We start from the raw sequence: 20,796 nt of genomic DNA, 5'->3' as shown, positions 1-20,796 counted from the left end.
TGTCCTCATGAAATCAAATCTATGATACAGTGAGTCCTCCTGGTACGATAATTCTTTATCCGGTAAATTCACAGTTACGGTATTTCGTAATTACTACCCTCGATTCAATTTACGGTAAAAAAAAAAAAAATTCACAGATACGGTATCCGCTCGTGTTTTGGAGGTAAAATTAGATATTTTGAAGAGGAAAGAGCAGGGAGAAGGTACGTCTGCCATAAGTCGAAACTTGGGTTCGGTATATGGTAATTTCAATTTGTGGTAAGGTTTTCAGGAATGCACATGTATCATATAACAGGGACTCACTGTAATTGGAAATCAAGGATATAGATTAAGTTGGAACCATACATGAATTTAGGGCTAGGTATGATAAGTTGGAGAGTTGGAAAGAGGACCCAATGAGTGTTGCCCCTTTCCTGTATACAATTAGTTGAGTACAGCTAGAGGGAACATGCATGTGTGAAAAGAGGGATGGATGTAAAGCTGAATTGTAAAGGAGGTAAGTGAATGTCTGGGATGAAATGAAAAGTAATTTTACCAATGGTAGATAGTAGCAATGAAATTAGGTGTAGTGCAAAAATATAGAACAATTATAACACTATTAACATGGACAACCTTCTCTATACATGAATATAAGACTATGTTAAATTGGAGAGTAAGAGACAGGATCCAACAAATATTGTTCCTTTCTAGTATACTACAGTTAGGTAAATACAGCCATTGGATTTAGAGAATACCATGTGGAGAATGTTATGCGTGTTTAAGTGATGGTATTTTATGTTGGGTCGCTCCAACTGCTTCATGGGAGGGGGGGCATTCAGTTTTGAGTTTTTGATGGTTTTTACTGCTCTCCACATTCTTCTGTTGTCACTTTTTCCATCTGCTTTTTTTTTCATCTTTTTAATTAATTTGTCTTGTGATGTTTTCATTTAATTTCCTAGGTTGTGTTTCTCTTTTTTTTATGAGTATCTTGTGTGTGAAGTTGGATTTGATTTTTTTGTGTAGCCTCTGGGTATGTGCTTTTTTACTTGCCTTCTAGATGGTAGTTACTATTTTCCTCAATGCATTATCCAGGGATGGGAATTTGTCTATTTCTAAGTGCTCTAGCTCCTTCTCAGTATCTTTGGAGCTCTTTTACTTTTTTTTTTTTTTTTTTTTTTCCTTTTTCCTCTCTCTCTCTCTCTCTCTCGTCGTATTCAGTGGTAATCTTAATTAGGAAGTGATCAGATAACTGCATAATTGAGAGCAAACCCAACTAAGAAGGGTGTTGTCAGACAGGAGAGATGAGAGTCTTGAATTGGTTTGCATGTATGGAAAGAATGAATGAGGAAAGACTAGCAAAGAGAAGTAGAGAAAGACTGAGAGTAAGATGAGATGGATAAAGTGAAGAGGGCTTGAGATGTCAATGGAATGTTTGTCAAGCCGGGAAAAGAGAAGAGTGAATGGAGGGAGATGAAAGGGATGTTCTTCTCTGTTTCTTAAATTATTTTTAGTGGGTGAGTAGGGGGTTGCCATGTGATGAAGTGAGGAGGGGCAGGGGACAAACTTTAATTGTTGGGCCCAGCTGTGGAAGGACTGTGCCCAGGACCCTGACAAGGGGATGAGTGGGGGGGGGGGGATAGGCAATGCCCCGGGGCGGCACTTTTGGTGAAAAGAAGGTAAAGTAAATTCCCCTTAATGTACTTTTAATGCTTGGTTTATTTATTATGAGTTGTGTGTATGAATGTTTTGTGGATGAATGTTACATGTGAATCGTGCTAGTGACCATCAGATGTGGAAGGTGGTGGTAGTGGTGGTGTGTGTGTGGGGGTGGGGGGGGGGGCACTTTTCAACTCACCCTGGGGCAGCACTTACCAATGTTGGGGCCCTGAGTGCCTCATTACTTTTGACACAAGCAATGTGGAAGGGCACTACAATAACATCATAATAAAAGTGCTGAGGTTAGGGCAGTATTAAATGGATGTGTAATATGGGTGTGTGCTTTGACTCAGCCACTGCATTATAAGAGGGAAGTGCCCTTTGATAATTTTGTATGAAAGACTTTTCCAAAAAGATGTTGTAGCTTTAGCATTATAGTGCTTATATGTCTGTTTTGCTTTTTAGACATGGGTGATGAGGCCCTAGTACAAGAAATCCTTCAAAAATTGGCTCTGTCCGGAGAGTCATGGAAGCTCCAATGGATGGGACGTCTACGTGCAGTACAGCAGTGCCGTGGGATTCTACAATGCAAAGGATATGTTCTATCAGTAGCCTGTACTGAATAGAAATTGCTGATTTGCATTAGTAAAGAATACAGTGTATAGGTGGTCAAATGCACCCAATATGTAGAAAATTGTTGTTTTGGAATTCTTATGTCACCTTTTAAACAAGATTTCATGGTATGCTGTTATGGTTTTATGTAAAGAACGAATACAGAATTTGTTACGATGTTTGGAAATTTATTACTATATGGGTAACTATTTTACTGTACAGAATTATCTTAAGATTTTTCATATCTAATGTATGTTTATATTGGTAATGTTTATTGTTTGTTACAATTTAAAAAAAAAAATTGTCACGTCATTCTTTCTTAGTTTTTTCACTAATTAAGAAATTGAGAACATTTCTTAAACATTTTTTGTACTGAGGACTGGTTTGCTATTCATTGGTGTCTGAGGCTCAGACATATGAATGACTGGCTTGTTCATCATTATATTTTTTGAATAAGGGAGAAATATATATATATATACACCTGCATCATGAATTTGATGAGACACACAGTATAAAGTGGCAGTTGTGTTGTGGGTGGGTGGGGGTAGAAGTAAAATATCTATATGTGACTTCACCAAGTGAGTCAGAGTCACTTGTTTTTTGCAAATTAACAAGACATGAAAGGTTTTTAGCCTTTTCAAGCTGACAAGCACCCAGCCTTTTTTTTTTTTTTCAATTCTGGGCATTAAAAGAAGTCAACTAAGAAGGTTTTCAAAGAGGTGGTGAATATTTGCTAGATATATGGCTCCGTCACTTTTTGATAAATGCAAAAATAAATTCTAATTATTACGCAATGTGATACAAAGGCCTATCAAAATATTGGTAGCAGATGAGCTTTTCCTTCACCAATCTTCGGATGTTCTCATAATACTCTATCGGCTGTGACTTCAATCGTGCTGTTTACATTCTGATGCATGCACTATAAAATGCTATGTTGCACTGTCAACTTGATCAGTGATCTGTCATATATTGTGTGTTAGCAAGGTTTTATCAAGTATTTAGTTTGAAAATGGTTTATTGTGTCGCTGCAATTTGCAACAGTGATTCAATGAAACTTTCTGCTGTGGATGGACTTCATTTTCATTCTTTTCCAAAAGATCCTGTTCACAAAAAGGAAAGGATCATTCAATACAAACGGCACAAGTCATGGAAGCCTGGATTGAAAGTGAAACTGAAACATTAAGAAATAAAAAAAATAAGATACACTCGGGACCCTGGCCTTGTCAGCAGGCATGAAGGCCATAGTGAAATATATCCAACATGTCTGCAGAAGCCCATTGATGATAGGGAGGGGCTGAAAGAAGGTAATAAGCCCAGTTCATATTATCAAAGATTTTATCAAATTTTCATCCTCTCTCCTGTACAATGTAATAAAATTTAACAGTGATAGTGTGAACCTGGCATTTCTTGTAAATTATGATACAAAGTGTAGTAAAGCATTTGACAAGGAACTGGCACATAGAACTGGTTGATGGGGAATAGTAGCTACTAACAACACTGCACCATGTTTTTAGCTTTGCACTTGCTTCATAGATGTACATCTGTTTAGCAGTTGTACACCACACAACAGCCTACTTATTATCTTGCATCCACATTCAAAAGCACACAAAGAGCTTGAGCTCATAGTAACGCAGAAAGCACTTCTCAGAGATATCAGTCAGCTCTCACCTTGTCAGCAAACATCAGCGCTGGAATCATATCACAAGGTTGTGTGCTTCTTTGCTCCCAAGTCCCAGAACTTTTTTATGAAGCAATGAAAGGAAGGCAAGTACATATGTAACTTCAAACATGTCTTGCTGTAATTTCACTATGGTAATTCAGGCACAAGGGGGCCGAATTCATATTGCCCAGTCATTGCCAACACCACTCCACTAAATTACAATAGGCAAGATACTTGCACAGCCTGAAAGAAATAAAAATACCAGTTTATGATTATTCATTTTGCTATAAATTCATAATAATGTGCATTTTTACTTAGCCTATTGTATATATATTTTGTTGCATGTATCCTTGTACTGTACCCACACTGGGACACAAAAGGTCATCCAAATCTGATCAATCTTCTTCACTCGATGTGAAGTCACTTTTGTATTACGTGCTGGCCATGTTGAAGAATGTAAACAGCTGTTACATTATCAGTATTCCCTAGTGATGGAAAATGTTACTACCACATTGAAAAGTTCATCTGCTAGCAGGCACTTTTAAGATCATGCTATTTGGATAAAATCAAGACTATAAAATGCTAGAAACATGCATTTTAGTGTTCCATTTCTAAGTTATATTTTCATACATGAAATAACAAAAAATAAAGAAATCCAAAAGCTTCTCAGTTGACCTTTAGGCCACAAAGACTATATTAATTGCACAGAAGATTCACAAGTCAAACTTGTTCAACACAGATATTTATTAGAAACATAAGAAGTTTTGATTTAAGAGCAGTTCTTTGTCAGCCTTAGGCTTTCAAAGAATTGATGTTCACAAATATGATTTACCACTGTGAAAGTGCATTGCCAAACCATCAGTAAGGACAATAATGCCCATGAACAACAGGTTGGAAATCTCTGTTGTAGGATATAGGAGAAAGGGACAAGGGATGGGGTAGGTCCAACTTGCTTCAATTTCTTGTCTGTACTTGTCCTTGGATTTTTAAATTCTATTTTTGATTATTTATCTAATATTTTTTAGCACTTTACTGTGGTGTTTTAAAAAAGATTATGCTTCAGGTAAGCATAGAGTTGTAATAATTATTACTTTGAGACTAATAGGAAATGCACAACTCTACAGTCTGCAGCAGTCCTTAAAGACCCCTCCATATATTATTTTCAGGCAGGAACTTTGAACTATTTGTGTTGTATGAGTGTGAGTGGGACCAGTAATGAATACCTGCAAAGGGTGGTGGTAAAAATGGACATCAGAGATAACTGTCTCCCTGCCATCTCTCTTCAAAACTTTCCTTGACAATTTGGTGAACTGTCAGCAATCCTTCATTGTTTTTGTTTAAGGAGAGGTTAGAACCAGTAACTGTTCCCTTACCCCGACTACTGAGAGCTGGTGACAAATGGTCTCCAATATAACACAGACAACAGTCCAAAGATCCTAGACTTGAGGGATGGCCCAAGGACCATTGTCATCTGTTGTGGGGGCTGAAAGTTTCCATTCAATCAAACTAAAGACAAAAATATTAGCATAGATCTGTTTCTGTATGCATCAGGAAGGATGAAGAACAGAGGAGCACTCATTGGTTGTCAGTTTTCCTTTGTAAAATGATGAAAGAAAAATAGGTAAGCTTGAATAGAGAGGAGTCTTGGATCTTGGACCAGTTTTTCCAGCTCCTCAGGGCTGCACTACCAGGAAGTGTTGATGATGGGGTTTCAGGATGAGTAGCAGGGAAATTACATTCTTCAGAAGCAATGCAGTAAAAAACAGCACATCCACAGCAAGGTGGCTTCATTTAATAGGCAAACCCCCCCTCTGTCCCCTTATGCAGAAAAAGAGAAGACGGAGAAATCCCTCCAGGCTGCATCAAAATATCACTCACTCATACACCCTCACACCCTTATCCCCCACCCACTCCCTTCTATTCATCACAGCATCTTCCATACACAACCATTCTCCACTCACCCCAGTTTTCTGTCTTCTCCCTTCTTTCCTCAACAGATATTCCCCTCTATCTCAGTGCCCCCTTTTACCCCATCCACCCATCTCATCCTTAGCAGTCTACTCATGTTCACTCCCTCCATCTCTGCCTTCCACTCCTCTTTTATTAATCTTTCTTCACTCATTCTTTCCATGTCCAAACCATTCCAATATTCTTTCTCACCTCGTTTCTCACTCTATCCAACCTAGTAACCCCTACCATACTTCTCAGACATTAAAATTCAAAACACATTAAAATTCTTCCTCTGATATGCTCCATGTTTCTGCCCCATACAGTGCTGTTGGCACAATCACTCCTTCATACAATCTCCTCTTAGCATCCATTCCCAAATGTCTATTTCTCATTACACTTTTTAATCCCCAAGGAATTTCTCACTTCTCTCAATCTACATTCTACCTCCACTCCTACCTTTTGTGCCCCATTTGCCCCCAAATATCTAAAATTATCCACTTCCTCCAGTCTCTCTCCCTTAATACTCACTTCCAATTTGCTGCCATTTTCTGACCCTTGTATGTCTCATCACCTTACTTTTACCCACATTTATCTTCAACTTCCTTCTTTTGCACACCTTCCCAGTTGTGAAGATGGAAAATGTTTCTAGCCAGCAGCACAAGAACCCTTACACATATCTACAGTCAGATATCTGACTTTATATTTTTTGAAGGGCTGGTTCACAGGAAGTAATATACCTATTAATATCTTGCAAAGAGTGTGTTCACCTGTTATGCAGTCTACTGCCACCAGGTTCATGCAAGAACTTAAGAGGATGAATGGGCTGTGGATTACTGTTATCATGTACCCTGAAGAAGTTGTTGACCTGCTGGTCTGGTAATGTAATTGATTAATCATAGAGAGAATATAGGGAATTTGCCACCATAAATAAAATGAATAAGAGGTTCTGGTCAATGTTTTATTATAAATATGACAAACATGACTTTAGGGACATTGTTCAATATGATAATCACACCATGGTGTTTACATTTTATTTCCATTGTAAAATCATTCTACTTAAAGATACTTAGAGGAGAAACTACATTAATATTTAAAATAAAAGATTATGAATTGAGCTTGGCTTTTAACACCTTATTGGAAGAAAGGAAATTGAGAAAATGATAAAGACAATGTCCTGTTTCTTTTTTAAATCAGAATTGAAGCAGGAGTGTGTCCTTGCCCTGACATTTTTAAACACCTTCATGGACTGCGCACTAGACAAGAATTGTCAATCAATGTCCTCGCAGAATATGTATTTGCAACACCAAGGTCACTGACCTTGTCTTTGTCATTAACCCATTAAACTCCGATGACAAGATTCTTTGTCATTTGGTCAAATAAAACAAAAAATCATAAAACACCAAAATGTTTGATCAAACACCAGAAAAATATGACGTCAGTCCTCGCTTCGCTCGCGAGCGAAGCGAGGACTGACGTCATATTTTTCTGGTGTTTGATCAAACATTTTGGTGTTTTATGATTTTTTGTTTTATTTGACCAAATGACAAAGAATCTTGTCATCGGAGTTTAATGGGTTAATACTGTACAGTATTCCTTGCAGAGTCATTAGATATCCTGGTTGTAGCCCTAGAGTGAACCCACCAAGAGACCAGGTGCTAAGATAAGAGGGAGGGTGAAGGGGTGTGGAGTGTATTCAGGGATGGAATGGGTGGGAATGAATTTATGCCTTTTCCTTTTTGGCTACCTCCCTTGTAAGGGGGAAAAAGCCTTGGTATATGTATGTATACTTGATTATAGGGAATTTTCAAACTGATTCAAATAATTGAGAAAACTTGTGTATATTATGAAAAGGCCTTTGACTCGGCAGAACAAATGGTAATACAAAACTAAGCAAAGAGGGTGCAAACATATTTCAAGGGTTCTAGTAAATATGCAAAAGGTACTGCTATAATTTAACTATATACAGATAGAGAAAAGACAAAAATTGAAAAATGACTACAGGTGGTTGTCGACTTACAACCTATGCGACTTACGAATGTCTGGTCAGCAGGCATCACTCTTGCCAGATGGTAAAAAAAGCATAGTGTACGACAGTTTCCGCGCCCCAGCAGTAGCATTCCATGGTCTCGCTACTCAGTCTTTGTGAGTAGCTAGTAGCGGTACAGTTTGACTTCCTCCATATCTGTGTCTTTTAAATTTTCTTCAAAATACCCCAAGGTGTCTACCAAGAGGAAAATATCATTGTCTACTCCTCAGCCTACCAAGAAGGAAATAAAGGTCATCGATCTGGACACAAAAATGATAGTAACTAAACAGCATGAAGGAGGAAAGAAAGTTAATGTGATCATATGTGACATGAAGTTATCACACTACTTACCTAGTTGTATTTTGCGGGAAGGGGAGCTATGCTCATGGTGTCCCGCCTTCGTATCTCACAGTGTCTAGTTTGCTTTTAAACTCATGAATGGTTTTTGCGCATACTATTTCATTAACCAGTTTGTTCCAAGTGTCCACTACTCTATGTGGAAAACTGTTTTTCTTCAGTTCTCTTCTGTAGCTATGTTTTTTTATTTTCTTTCCAAGTCCTCTTGTGTTTCTCTTGTCCCAGTTTAGTAAGTCCTCTCTACTGAGTATCTCTGTGCCTTTCATGATTCTGTAGATGGTCAGTAGGTCACCTCTCTCTCTTCTTTGCTCCAGTGTTGGTAACTCCAGTTTAGCCAATCTCTCTTCATATGATAGGTTTGCAAGTGCAGGTGCCATTTTTGTTGCTGCTCTCTGGATTCTTTCTATTTTCTTTATATTCTTTTTGGTACTGGGTGACCACAATGTCACTGCATACTCTAGTCTAGGCCTTATCAATGTAACCAATATTTTTTTATCATGTCTTCATCCAAGTATGCAAATGCCACTTTTATTGATCTTAGCAAGTTGTAAGCCTCCCCGACAATTTTGTTAATCTGTTTATCACAGAACAAGTCATTTGTGATAATTACCCCCAAATCTTTTTTGGATCCTGCCTTCTTTATCTCCAGTGATAATGAAACAACATACCAGGCCCATCCATGAAATAGAGAAATTATTACACATTTGGATGGAAGATCAAATTCAAAAACATACACCATTCAGACAAAGGCTAAAAGTTTATTCCAAACTTTGAAGGAATGCACTGAAGACTACAGTCAAGATTTTTTGGGCAAGTACTGGCTGGTTCAAGAGATTTAAGAAAAGATCCAACTGCATAATGTTTGAGTTACTGGAGAAGCAGCAAGTGCAGGTGAGGAAAGAGCTCACAAGTTTATTGACAGTTTATGAAACAACCAAATTATCCCCCCACCATGCGCACTGCCCCAACTGATGATGCTGATGACCCACAACCAAGCACCAGTGATGGAAGCGATCAATAAAGTTGTATTTGGTTATGTTTCAAACTAAAATTTCTTTTATTTTTCATACATACATACATATACCAAGGCTTTTTCCCCCTTCCAAGGGAGGTAGCCAAAAAGGGAAAGGCATAAAAACACTCCCACCCATTTCATCCCTAAATACACTCCACACCCCTCCCGCCCTTCCTCTCATCTGAGCACCTCCTGGATGACGGGTCATCCCTGCACCCTGCCCACCGCCCTGGGTCAGAAGCAGTGTCGCAAGACACAGTACATCCACAGCAAGGCCGCTTCATTTAATCGGCGACCCCCCCTCTCCGTCCCCCCTTGCATATAAGGCGAGGACGGGGAGAAATCCCTTCGGGCTGCGTCAAAATTTACTCACACATACTACCCCACCCCCCACCCCCCCGCCCATTCCTCCTCATGCAGTCACAACATCATCCATATACAACCATTCTCCACTCACCTCTGTCTTCCGTCCTCTCCCTTCCTTCCTCAACAGACATTCCCCTCTTCCCCAAAGCCCCCTTCACCCCATCCATCCACCTCATCCTAGGACGTCCCCTCATGTTCACTCCCTCCACATCTGCCTTCCATACCTCTTTTACTAGTCTTTCTTCACTCATTCTTTCCATGTGTCCAAACCATCCTAATATTCTTTCATCAACCCTATCTCCCAAATCCTTTTTCACCCCTGTTCTCCTCCTCACCTCCTCATTTCTCACTCTATCCAGCCTAGTAACCCCCACCATACTTCTCAGACACCTCATCTCAAACACATTCAAACTCCTTCTCTCTTCTTCTCTTATGTTCCACGTTTCTGCCCCATACAGTGCTGTTGGCACAATCACTCCTTCATACAGTCTCCTCTTCGCATCCATTCCCAAATGTCTATTCCTCATTACACTCTTTAAACCACCAAGGCATTTACTCGCTTCTCTCAATCTACATTCTACCTCCACCTTCACTCCACCTTTTCCTGCTACACTTGCACCCAAGTATCTAAAACTATCCACTTCCTCCAGTCGCTCTCCCTTAATGTTCACTTCCAGTCTACTGCCACTTTCACCCCTTGTACATCTCATCACCTTACTTTTACCCACATTTATCTTTAGCTTTCTTCTATCACATACTCTCCCAAACTCTGCCACCAGCTTCCTCAATCCCTCCTCTGACCCTGCCACAAGCGCAGTGTCGTCCGCAAACAACAGCTGGCTCACCTCCCACTTTTCTCCATTTTCTTTAACCATCTCCAATCCCTGACTCACTACCCTAGCATTCACCTCTCGCACCACCCCATCCATGTATAAGTTGAACAGCCAGGGCGACATAACGCATCCTTGACGAAGTCCCACCTTTACTTCAAACCACTCACTCTCTCCATTTCTAATCCTAACACATGCTCTACTACTCTCATAAAAACTCTTAACAGCTCCCAAAAGCTTTCCTCCTATCCCATAAATCTGCATAACCTCCCACAGTGCCTTTCTGTCTACCCTATCATAAGCCTTTTCCAGATCCATAAAAGCCCAAAAAACATCCTTCCCCTTTCCTATAGCTTTCTCACATATCTGTCTTACCACAAAGATCTGATCTACACAACCTCTACCCGTCCTAAATCCACACTGTTCCTCACCAATTACTCCTTCTGTTCCTCTCCTAATCCTCTCAATTAAGATCCTCCCATAAGCCTCCCATTTTCCCTTGTAAAGAGGAACTATACAGGCACTACTCCAGTCCTCCGGTACTCTACCCTCTCTCCAGCAAACATTAAATAACCTCACCAACCAGTCCACCATCACTGAACCTCCCTTTTTCAGACATTCTGCATGACATCCATCCAGACCAGGTGCCTTACCTGCTTTCATCATCTTTACAACTGCCTTCACCTCATCCATCCTTATTTCTCCTCCATTCTCCTCACTCATCACTCTCATTTTCTTCGCATTTCCCACTGCAGCTATCTTTCCTTCCCTATCCTCCTTCACATTCAGCAACTCCCTAAAATATTCTGCCCATCTTCCCCTCACTGCCATCTCTTCCATTATCAACTCTCCATCTGTACCTTTTACCTTTTCTTCCCTACTTGATTCGCCTCCTCTTCCTCTCTTAATTTCTTTCCAAAACATCTTTTTATTACTTTCAAAATTTTCTGTCATACTCCTACCCCATTTCACATCTGCTCTCCTCTTTGCCTCCTTTACCTTTTGCTTTACTTCTCTTTTCTTTTCTTTGTACGTCTCATACGACTCCCCTGTCCTCTTTTGTAACCAATCTGTGAATGCTCGCTTCTTCTCTTCTACAACCTTCTTTGTTTCCTCATCCCACCATTCACTACCCTTTCTTCTATTTCCCCCTGTCCTTCTTGTTCCACACACCATCCTTGCACACTTTAAGACTCCCTCCTTGAACCATCCCCATTCCTCCTCCACACCCATCTCTGCTCTATCCTTTACTCCCTCCCACTCCTCCTTCAGCTTCTTTTCGTACTCCTTCTCCTTTTCCTTTTCATTCAAGGAGTTTACTCTAAGAACCTCCCTACCTTTTGTCCCTTTCCTCCTTCTCCATCTATCCTCCACTCTCAGCTTACCTTCCACCAAAAAATGATCTGATATTCCCCCACCCTCTCCCCTTAGCACATGTACATCCTTAACTCTTCCTATCATAATCCTATTTACCACTACATAATCCATTAGCGCTCTATCTACCACCCTTCCCTCCACCACCCTCTCCCATGTGTACTTATGCTTGACTTTCTTCCGAAACACTGTATTTGCTATCATCAACTCTCTTTCTAGACACATTTCCACCATCAACTCTCCACTACGATTCTTTCCTGGAACTCCACACTTCCCAACCACTCCATCGATTGGACCATTTCCCACCCTAGCATTAAGGTCTCCCAGTACTATTACATTGACATTTCTTCCTAAACCCTCTATGCACTCATTTAAATCTATCCAAAAGGCCTCCCTTTCTTCCATGCTCTTCTCACTGCCCGGCCCATATGCACTTACAAAGACCCACATCTCCTTTCCCAGTTTCACCTTCATCCACATTATCCTTGAGGAAACCTCCTTCCACTCCACTACACGTTTACCTATCTCCTCACTTACTAGAATAGCCACCCCTTCCCTCCCTCGCCCTCTCTTCACTCCTGATAACCTCCCACTTACACTCCCAAACTTACACTCACCCTTCCCTCTCAACTTAGTTTCACTCAAAGCCAACACATCCAACTTTCTTCTCACAAACATACTACCTATCTCTTCCCTTTTACTCTCATCTGTACCACATCCATGCACATTAAAAGACCCAAACCTTAGGGTGCTGGCCCGAGGCCCTCCAGCACCCCTTATGCCTTTCCTTTGCTTTTTAGGAATCTGCCCCTTGGGGCTACAGGGAGAAGGATGCCTAGTCCCTCTCCCCGTCCCTTTCTTCTCGCCTCTTACGATCCAAGTGGGAAACTTGGTAGCAGTATTCTTTTCCCCCACCACAGGGGGTAGAGTGTCAGAGGACTGGAAAGGTGCCTGTATAGTTCCACTTTACAAGGGAATAGGGAATAAGTATGAGTGTAGTAGTTCCAGAAGGATCAGCTTGTTAAGTGTAGTTGGGAAGGCATATGGGAAGGTCTTGATTGAGAGGATTAGGAGAGGAACAAAGGGAGTAATTGGTGAGGAACAGTGTGGGTTTAGGACAAGTAGGGGTTGCATTGATCTGGTTTTTGTGGTAAGACAGATATGTGAGAAAGCTTTAGGAAAAGGTAAGGATGTTTTTTGGGCTTTTATGGATTTGGAAAAGGCTTATGACAGGGTAGACAGGAAGGCACTGTGGGAGATATTGCAGATATATGGGATAGGAGGAAAACTTTTAAGAACAGTAAAGAGTTTTTACAAGACTAGTTGAGCTTGTGTTAGAATTAGGTGGGACTTCGTCAGGGATGTGTTATGTCGCCTTGGCTGTTCAATTTATACATGGATGGGGTGTCGCAAGAGGTAAATGCAAGGGTAATGGACAAGGGATTGGAGACGGTTAAAGAAAATGGAGAAGTGGGAGATAAGCCAGTTGTTGTTTGTGAATGACACTGTACTTGTAGCAGTATCAGAGGAGGGATTGAGGAAGTTAGTAACAGAGTTTGGGAAGGTGTGTGATAGAAGGAATTTGAAGATAAATGTGGGTAAAAGTAAGGTGATGAGATGTACAAAGGGGGAAAGTGGCAGCAAACTGGAAGTGAGTATTAAGGGAGAGAGACTGGAGGAAGTGGATAGTTTTAGATACTTGGGTGCAAATGTGGCAGGAAAGGGAGGAGTGGGGGTGGAGGTAGAAAGTAGATTGAGAGAAGCAAGTAAATGCCTTGGTGGATTAAAAAGTGTAATGAGAAATAGATATTTGGGTATAGATGCTAAGAGGAGATTGTATGAAGGAATGATTATACTGACAGCACTGTATGGGGCAGAAACATGGAGCATAAGAGAGGAGGAGTTTGAATGTGTTTGAGATGAGGTGTGTGAGAAATATGATAGGGGTTACTAGGCTGGATAGCGTGAGAAATGAGGAGGAGAATGGGGGTGGAAAGGGAGTTGGGAGATAGGGTTGATGAGAGAGTATTAGGATGGTTTGGACACATGGAAAGAATGAGTGAAGAAAGATTAGTAAAAGAGGTGTGGAAGGAGTGAACATGAGGGGTCAACCTAGGATGAGATGGATGGATGGGGTAAAAGGGGCTTTGGGAAAGAGGGGAATGTCTGTTGAGGAAGGATGGGAGAGGACAGAATACAGGGGTGAATGGAGAATGGTTGTATATGGATGATGCTGTGATGCATGAGGTGGAATGGGTGGTGAGGGAGTATGTGTGAGAAATTATTTGATGCAGCCCAAAGGGATTTCTCCCCATCTCCTTTTCTGCATGAGGGTACGGAGAGGGGGGGGTGGTCACCAATTTAATGAAGCAGCCTTGCTGTGTTTGTGCTGTGTCTTGTAACACTGCTTCTGACACAGGGCAGTGGGCGAGATGTAGGGATGGCCCATCATCCAGGAGGTGCCAAGATATGAGGATGGAGGGTAGTGGAATGTGATAGGAATGGAATAGGTGGGAGTGGATTTTATGCCTTTGTTTTTTGGCTATCTCCCCTATAAGGGGGAAAAAAGCCTTTGTTACAATTATGTATCTATGTTTTGCACACGAGATTATCCATGCTATAGTATGTAGTGTTTGACTTTAACCCTTCGAGGTATAAAAAATTAAAGAAAGATAAAAATGTCTTAAGAAATAAAATTGAATAATGAACTGAGAAAATGTTGTTAAAATATGACTTTATAGTGATTACAATATCATTATACAGCATATTATACTGTAGTGATGCTACTGTGAAAAGAGAAAGAGGTTTTGGTGAGTTCATCTCCTATATTGTAAGGTAAGAGTGAACTGATTTTATATGTGGCCAGGAGCCGATATATATATATATATATGTATATATACACAATATATATATATATATATATGTATATATACACTATATATATATACATATACAGTAAAACCCCGATTATCCGAAACGAAAAGGGGGAAGCCTCTTTCAGATAAGCTGATTTTTCGGATAATCCAGATTTATCAGAAATATATTTCGTGTTGACATACTTTGTGTGTGTGTGTGTGTCCTGTGCCTTCCCCTCCCCCTCTCTCTCTCTCCATCAGTCTCAAGTTGTGGATGGAACACAATTTTTTTTTTTTTTTTTTTTTTTTTTTGACGTACATACCTTATACGTAACAGAGAACAATAATGCAACTTCGCCACTCCCCGCCTCCGTCACCATCACTCCACAACCCTTCCACTCCCCACCTCCTGGTGGTGGAGTCAGAAGGAAGGGTCGTCCATTGCTCCATCTTCACTGTCCAAATCAAAGGTAGACAAGGAGGATGAGGCACTTGATGAAGGGCGAGAAGACTGGGTGGACGAAGGTGTTCTTGGCCGAAAAAACGAGGTGATAGAAGTCTGTTTGGTGCAAGACAGCTGTTTCTCGATGACGTCACTCAGTGCTGCTCGCATCATCGGGTACAGTTGATTGCTATTTGAAATGTCCCTGGGTCGCTGGTCAAGAAACTGAAGCACTCCTTCGATGTGGGACCGGACTGTTGCCAAAGACATGGAAGGATCAGAAGGATCATCGTCGTCGTCGTCATCATCATCGTTGTCATGGCCGTGCATCACTTCCTCAGCTATTTCTTTGGTTGATTGGAGAGCGTAACCTGGGCCCCCCTCATCCACAGTGAGCCACTCCTGGACGTCCTCCTCTGTAACTGTCTTGTAATCACCCAGGGCCTCCTTCACCTCTTGCACCTCCCGGTCGAATCCTTCAAACACTTCTCGCATATCCTCACGGCCTCGTAGCAGGGGATTCCAGGCATTGGCCAATGTAGAAGGGGGCACCTGTTTCCACGCTTTCTCAAGGTTGTAGATTGCTGTCTTCAGGTTATACCTCTTGAGGTTTGCTATTGTCCTCTGGGCTCTGGTGTCTCCTTCTTCTTTCCCCTTTGGTATAATTATGTATCTATGTTTTGCACACGAGATTATCCATGCTATAGTATGCAGTGTTTGACTTTAACCCTTCGAGGTATAAAAAATTAAAGAAAGATAAAAACAGTGTCTTAAGAAAAAACAAAATGAACTGAGAAAATGTTGATAAAATATGACTTTATAGTGATTACAATATCATTATACAGCATATTATACTGTAGTGATGCTACTGTGAAAAGAGAAAGAGGTTTTGGTGAGTTCATCTCCTATGTTGTAAGGTAAGAGTGAACTGATTTTATATGTGGCCAGGAGCCGAGATATATATATATATATATATATATATATATATATATATATATATATATATATATATATATATATATATTATATATATATATATATATATATATATATATATATACCGCATGGGTAGTCACCCATGGTGCATAATTACATAATTGCACTAGAGTAGGTTAGGTCAGGTCAAGCAGGGTCGCACTGTCAAAGTCACATCAGATCTACCCTTGTAGGTGACAAAACACGTGTTCCATGCCACATGGTTATCGTAGTTTGTACAATACTCACAGTAATTCAACATAGGCTGACTTATGACCAGTCATATCCAAATGCAGTTGTAAGTCCACAACTACCTGATAGTAAGGCAATACAATATCGCCCAAGTTATTCACAGCTTGCCTAGAAGAAATTTTGAGATGGTTGAATTGGGAAGGGAAAATTGAAGACTAATGGGAAATGCGATCACTTTAGACTTAACCCATTCAACTCCGATGACAAGATGTCTTGTCATTTGGTCAAATAAAACAAAAAATCATAAAACACCAAAATGTTTGATCAAACACCAGAAAAATATGACGTCAGTCCTCGCTTCGCTGCGAGCGAAGCGAGGATTGACGTCATATTTTTCTGGTGTTTGATCAAACATTTTGGTGTTTTATGATTTTTTGTTTTATTTGACCAAATGACAAGACATCTTGTCATCGGAGTTGAATGGGTTAAGGATATTAATTTCATCTCAGAAACTTGCTACCTAAATGATACTAAACCTGGCAGATAAACAATACAGTGAAAGACTAGGAACAATGAGACTACCAATTTAGAAAGGCAGAAGAAAAAGAGGTGATATGATTGCTGCTTTTAGAGTCCTCAAAGGAAGGGACAAGCCAGATAATAGAGATGGAGTGGGACCACGTCCCTCACAATGGGGGGGGTGTGTGTGGAGGGGTGTCATATGCCCTAGAGCAGCACTTAAGCTATTGTGCCGGAATAGTGACAAATCAGTGGCGCCCTCTACAGACTACAACACACATTGGCAAAACTCCCCGGCATAGCTGGCCTTTCTGTTCCCAAAGTTACGGACAACCTTGAGTAGGTCCCCTTCACCCCCATTTTCTTCTCGCAAAATGACACAAAAAAGGAGGCCCCGTTTCTTCAGCCTGTCTACAAAAAATAATAAACAACCCACTTACCCCCCCCCCACACACACACAAAATAACATGAAAATCTCCAGATGTCATATTTACAAACAGATTCATGCCGTCTGTCACAGAGAACCTTTACTCATCACCGCCAGGGAGGGGGGTGGGCGGCATATGCCCTGGGGTTGCATATTTAGGGGGTTGGCCCTTTGCCCCGGGGCAGCACTTAGGCATGTAAGGGGTCTGTATAGGGCACAATGTCAAGAGGGCATAATCATACATATACCAATGGCTTTTTCCCCCTTACAAGGGAGGTAGCCAAAGACAAAGGCATAAATCCACTCCCACCCATTTCATCGCCACATCACTCCCATTCAGCACCCCTCCTCCCTCTTCTCTTGGCTCCTCCTGGATAACAGGTTATCCCTGCATCTCACCTACTGCACCTGGGTCAGATGCAATGCAGCAAGACACAGCACATCCACAGCAAGGCTGCATCATTTAATCAGTGACCACCCCTTCTCCTTCCCCTCATGCAGAAAAAGAAAAGACAGGGAGAAATCCCTCTGGGCTTTGTCAAAATACCATTCACACATACTCCCTCAACCCCCCATTCCCCACCCACTCCCCCTCATGCATCACAGCATCATCCATACATAAACATTCTCCACTCACCCCTATCTTTTATCTTCTCCCTTCCTCAACACACATTCTCCTCTTTCCCAAAGCCCCCTTTTACCCCATCAATCCAACTCATCCTTAGTCGCCCCCTCATGTTCACTCCTTCCACCTCTGCCTTCCACACCTCTTTTACTAATCTTTCTTCACTCATTCTTTCCATGTGTCCAAACCATCCCAATACTCTTTCATCAACCCTATCTCCCAACTCCCTTTCCACCTCTGTTATCCTCCTCACCTCCTCATTTCTCACTCTATCCAGCTTTGTAACCCCTACCATACTTCTCCATACTTCTCAGGCATTTCATCTCAAACACATTTAAACTCTTCTTCTCTTATGGTTCACATACAGTGCTGTTTGCACAATCGCCCCTTCATACAATCTCTTAGCATCCATTCCCAATAATAATAAACTTAAAAACATATCTGAAGGATATCAAGAAAAACACTTTTTCATACAGATGCAAGCAAATACCATAAATGTATTTAAGGGAAAGTATGATAAATGGAGTTTTAGAGAAAAGGCCTCACAAGTTTGGTTCTGTTCTCATACATCACAGTTAGGTAAATACAAATAAGTAAACATCCTAATAGATCTTGACAGGGAAAGTCAAAGTTGGTTTGAAGATTTGTTTATTAGACCAAAGGCTTCTTCACCCCTTATAATGTAGGTAACCAGCCAAAGGATGCAACCACCACCACCCATTCCACTCCCATCCAACACCCATTTGTTTTCCTTCCACATTATACCCACGTGAATGAAGGATCATCCCTGTCTCCTGGCCACTGCCCAGATTAAAACCAATGCAAAACACAGCAAGGCCAGCCACTTCATTTACATGGTTACCCTCCCTCCTCATCCCTTATGCAAATATAGAGGAGACAAAAAGAAATCCCTTCAGGCCAGATCAACGTATCATCCATTCACAACCATTCTCCTGACACCTGTCCTTTGCCTTCTCCCTTTCCTGCTCAATAGACATTTCCCTTTTAGTCAAGGTCTCCTTCACCCCATCCATCCATCTCAATCTTCCCCTCAAGTTCACTCCATCCACCTCTGCTTTCCACACTTTCATCAACCCTATCTGCCAACTTCCTTTCCATGCCTGCTCTCCACCTCACCTCCTGATTTCTCAACCTATCCATCCTGGTAACCCCCACCGTACTTCTTAACCCATTAAACTCCGATGACAAGATTCTTGTCATTTGGTCAAATAAAACAAAAAATCATAAAACACCAAAATGTTTGATCAAACACCAGAAAAAATATGACGTCAGTCCTCGCTTCGCTCGCGAGCGAAGCGAGGACTGACGTCATATTTTTCTGGTGTTTGATCAAACATTTTGGTGTTTTATGATTTTTTGTTTTATTTGACCAAATGACAAGAATCTTGTCATCGGAGTTTAATGGGTTAAACACTTCATCTCAATCACATTTAGATTTCTCATTTCTGCTTCCCTTACATTCCAAGTCTCTGCCCCATACAGTATCATAAGTACAATCACCCCATCATATAATCTTTTCTTTGCATCCATTCCCAGATATTTCTTGTGGCACTTTTTCATTTCCTCAAGACAGTTACTTCCATCCCTCACTCTATAGTTTCTATCCACCCCCAATACTCCAATCCCTGCTACACATAACCCTAGATATTTAAAACTACCCATTTCCTCTAACATTAGTCTTTTATGACTTATCCTCAACTTTGGGAGAGAGGGTTGATGAAAGAATATTAGGATGGTTTGGACACATGGAAAGAATGAGTGAAGAAAGACTAGTAAAAGAGGTATGGAAGGCAGATGTGGAGGGAGTGAACATGAGGGGACGTCCTAGGATGAGGTGGATGGATGGGGTGAAGGGGGCTTTGGGGAAGAGGGGAATGTCTGTTGAGGAAGGAAGGGAGAGGACGGAAGACAGAGGTGAGTGGAGAATGGTTGTATATGGATGATGTTGTGACTGCATGAGGAGAAATGGGCGGGGGGGTGGGGGGTGGGGTAGTATGTGTGAGTAAATTTTGACGCAGCCCGAAGGGATTTCTCCCCGTCCTCTCCTTATATGCAAAGGGGGACGGAGAGGGGGGGTCGCCGATTAAATGAAGCGGCCTTGCTGTGGATGTACTGTGTCTTGCGACACTGCTTCTGACCCAGGGCGGTGGGCGGGGTGCAGGGATGACCCGTCATCCAGGAGGTGCTCAGATGAGAGGAAGGGTGGGAGGGGTGTGGAGTGTATTTGGGGATGAAATGGGTGGGAGTGTTTTTATGCCTTTCCCTTTTTGGCTACCTCCCTTGGAAGGGGGAAAAAGCCTTGGTATATGTATGTATGTATGTACTATTACCCTCTCCCAATGTACACCTCATAACCTAGCTTTTACCCACATTTATTTTTCAACTTCCTCTTATCACACACCTTACCAAACTATGTCACCAACTGTCTTAACCCTTCCTTTGACCCCACCACAAATGCAGTGTCATCAGTGATCAACAACTGGCTCACCTCCCACTTCCTTCCAGTCTTTCTAACCATCTCCCATCCTCTGCCCATCACCCTCACTTTACCGCCCGTACCACCCCATCCATGGACATATTGAACAGCCATGGCAACATAACACAACACAGGTGCAGCCCAGCCTCACCCCAGACAACTCACTCTCACCATTCTCAACCCTAAAACAAGCTCTACTATCCATGTTAAACCTTTTGACTGCCCTTGACAGCTTCCCTTCATCCCATATACCTGTGGGGAATGGCGGAGTTGCCAAGTGGGGAATGACCGGTCGGACAGAGGAATCACTGTCTTTTTTTTTTTTTTTTTTTTTTAATCGATGTGTTTTTGTTTCTTTTTGTTTGTTTCTGGTGTCTTCTTGTTGTCACCGATGCTGTGGTGGGAAATGGAGAGTTGGCTCACTAAAAGGTGGGGAATT

The 20,796-nt window shown here is 41.4% G+C and overlaps 1 protein-coding gene across 1 annotated transcript in view; it reads left to right on the top strand.

The window, feature by feature from the left end:
* The window catches only part of Gclm (Glutamate-cysteine ligase modifier subunit), a 36,468-nt gene extending 29,497 nt beyond the window's left edge, over positions 1–6,971 (top strand). Inside the window, exon 5 of the mRNA XM_076194197.1 lies at positions 2,101–6,971. Within this exon, the coding sequence (XP_076050312.1) occupies positions 2,101–2,261 (161 nt within the window). The 3' untranslated portion in view covers positions 2,262–6,971. The remainder of the gene's footprint in view (positions 1–2,100) is intronic.
* The last annotated feature ends 13,825 nt before the right edge of the window (positions 6,972–20,796 follow it).

This window comes from Oratosquilla oratoria, chromosome 12 (genome assembly GCF_046742065.1).
Source record: "Oratosquilla oratoria isolate Oo_2021 chromosome 12, ASM4674206v1, whole genome shotgun sequence".
NCBI classification, from domain to species: Eukaryota; Metazoa; Arthropoda; class Malacostraca; order Stomatopoda; family Squillidae; genus Oratosquilla; species Oratosquilla oratoria.
Note: the sequence above shows the minus strand (reverse complement) of the source record. Positions and strands in the feature narration are given on the sequence as shown.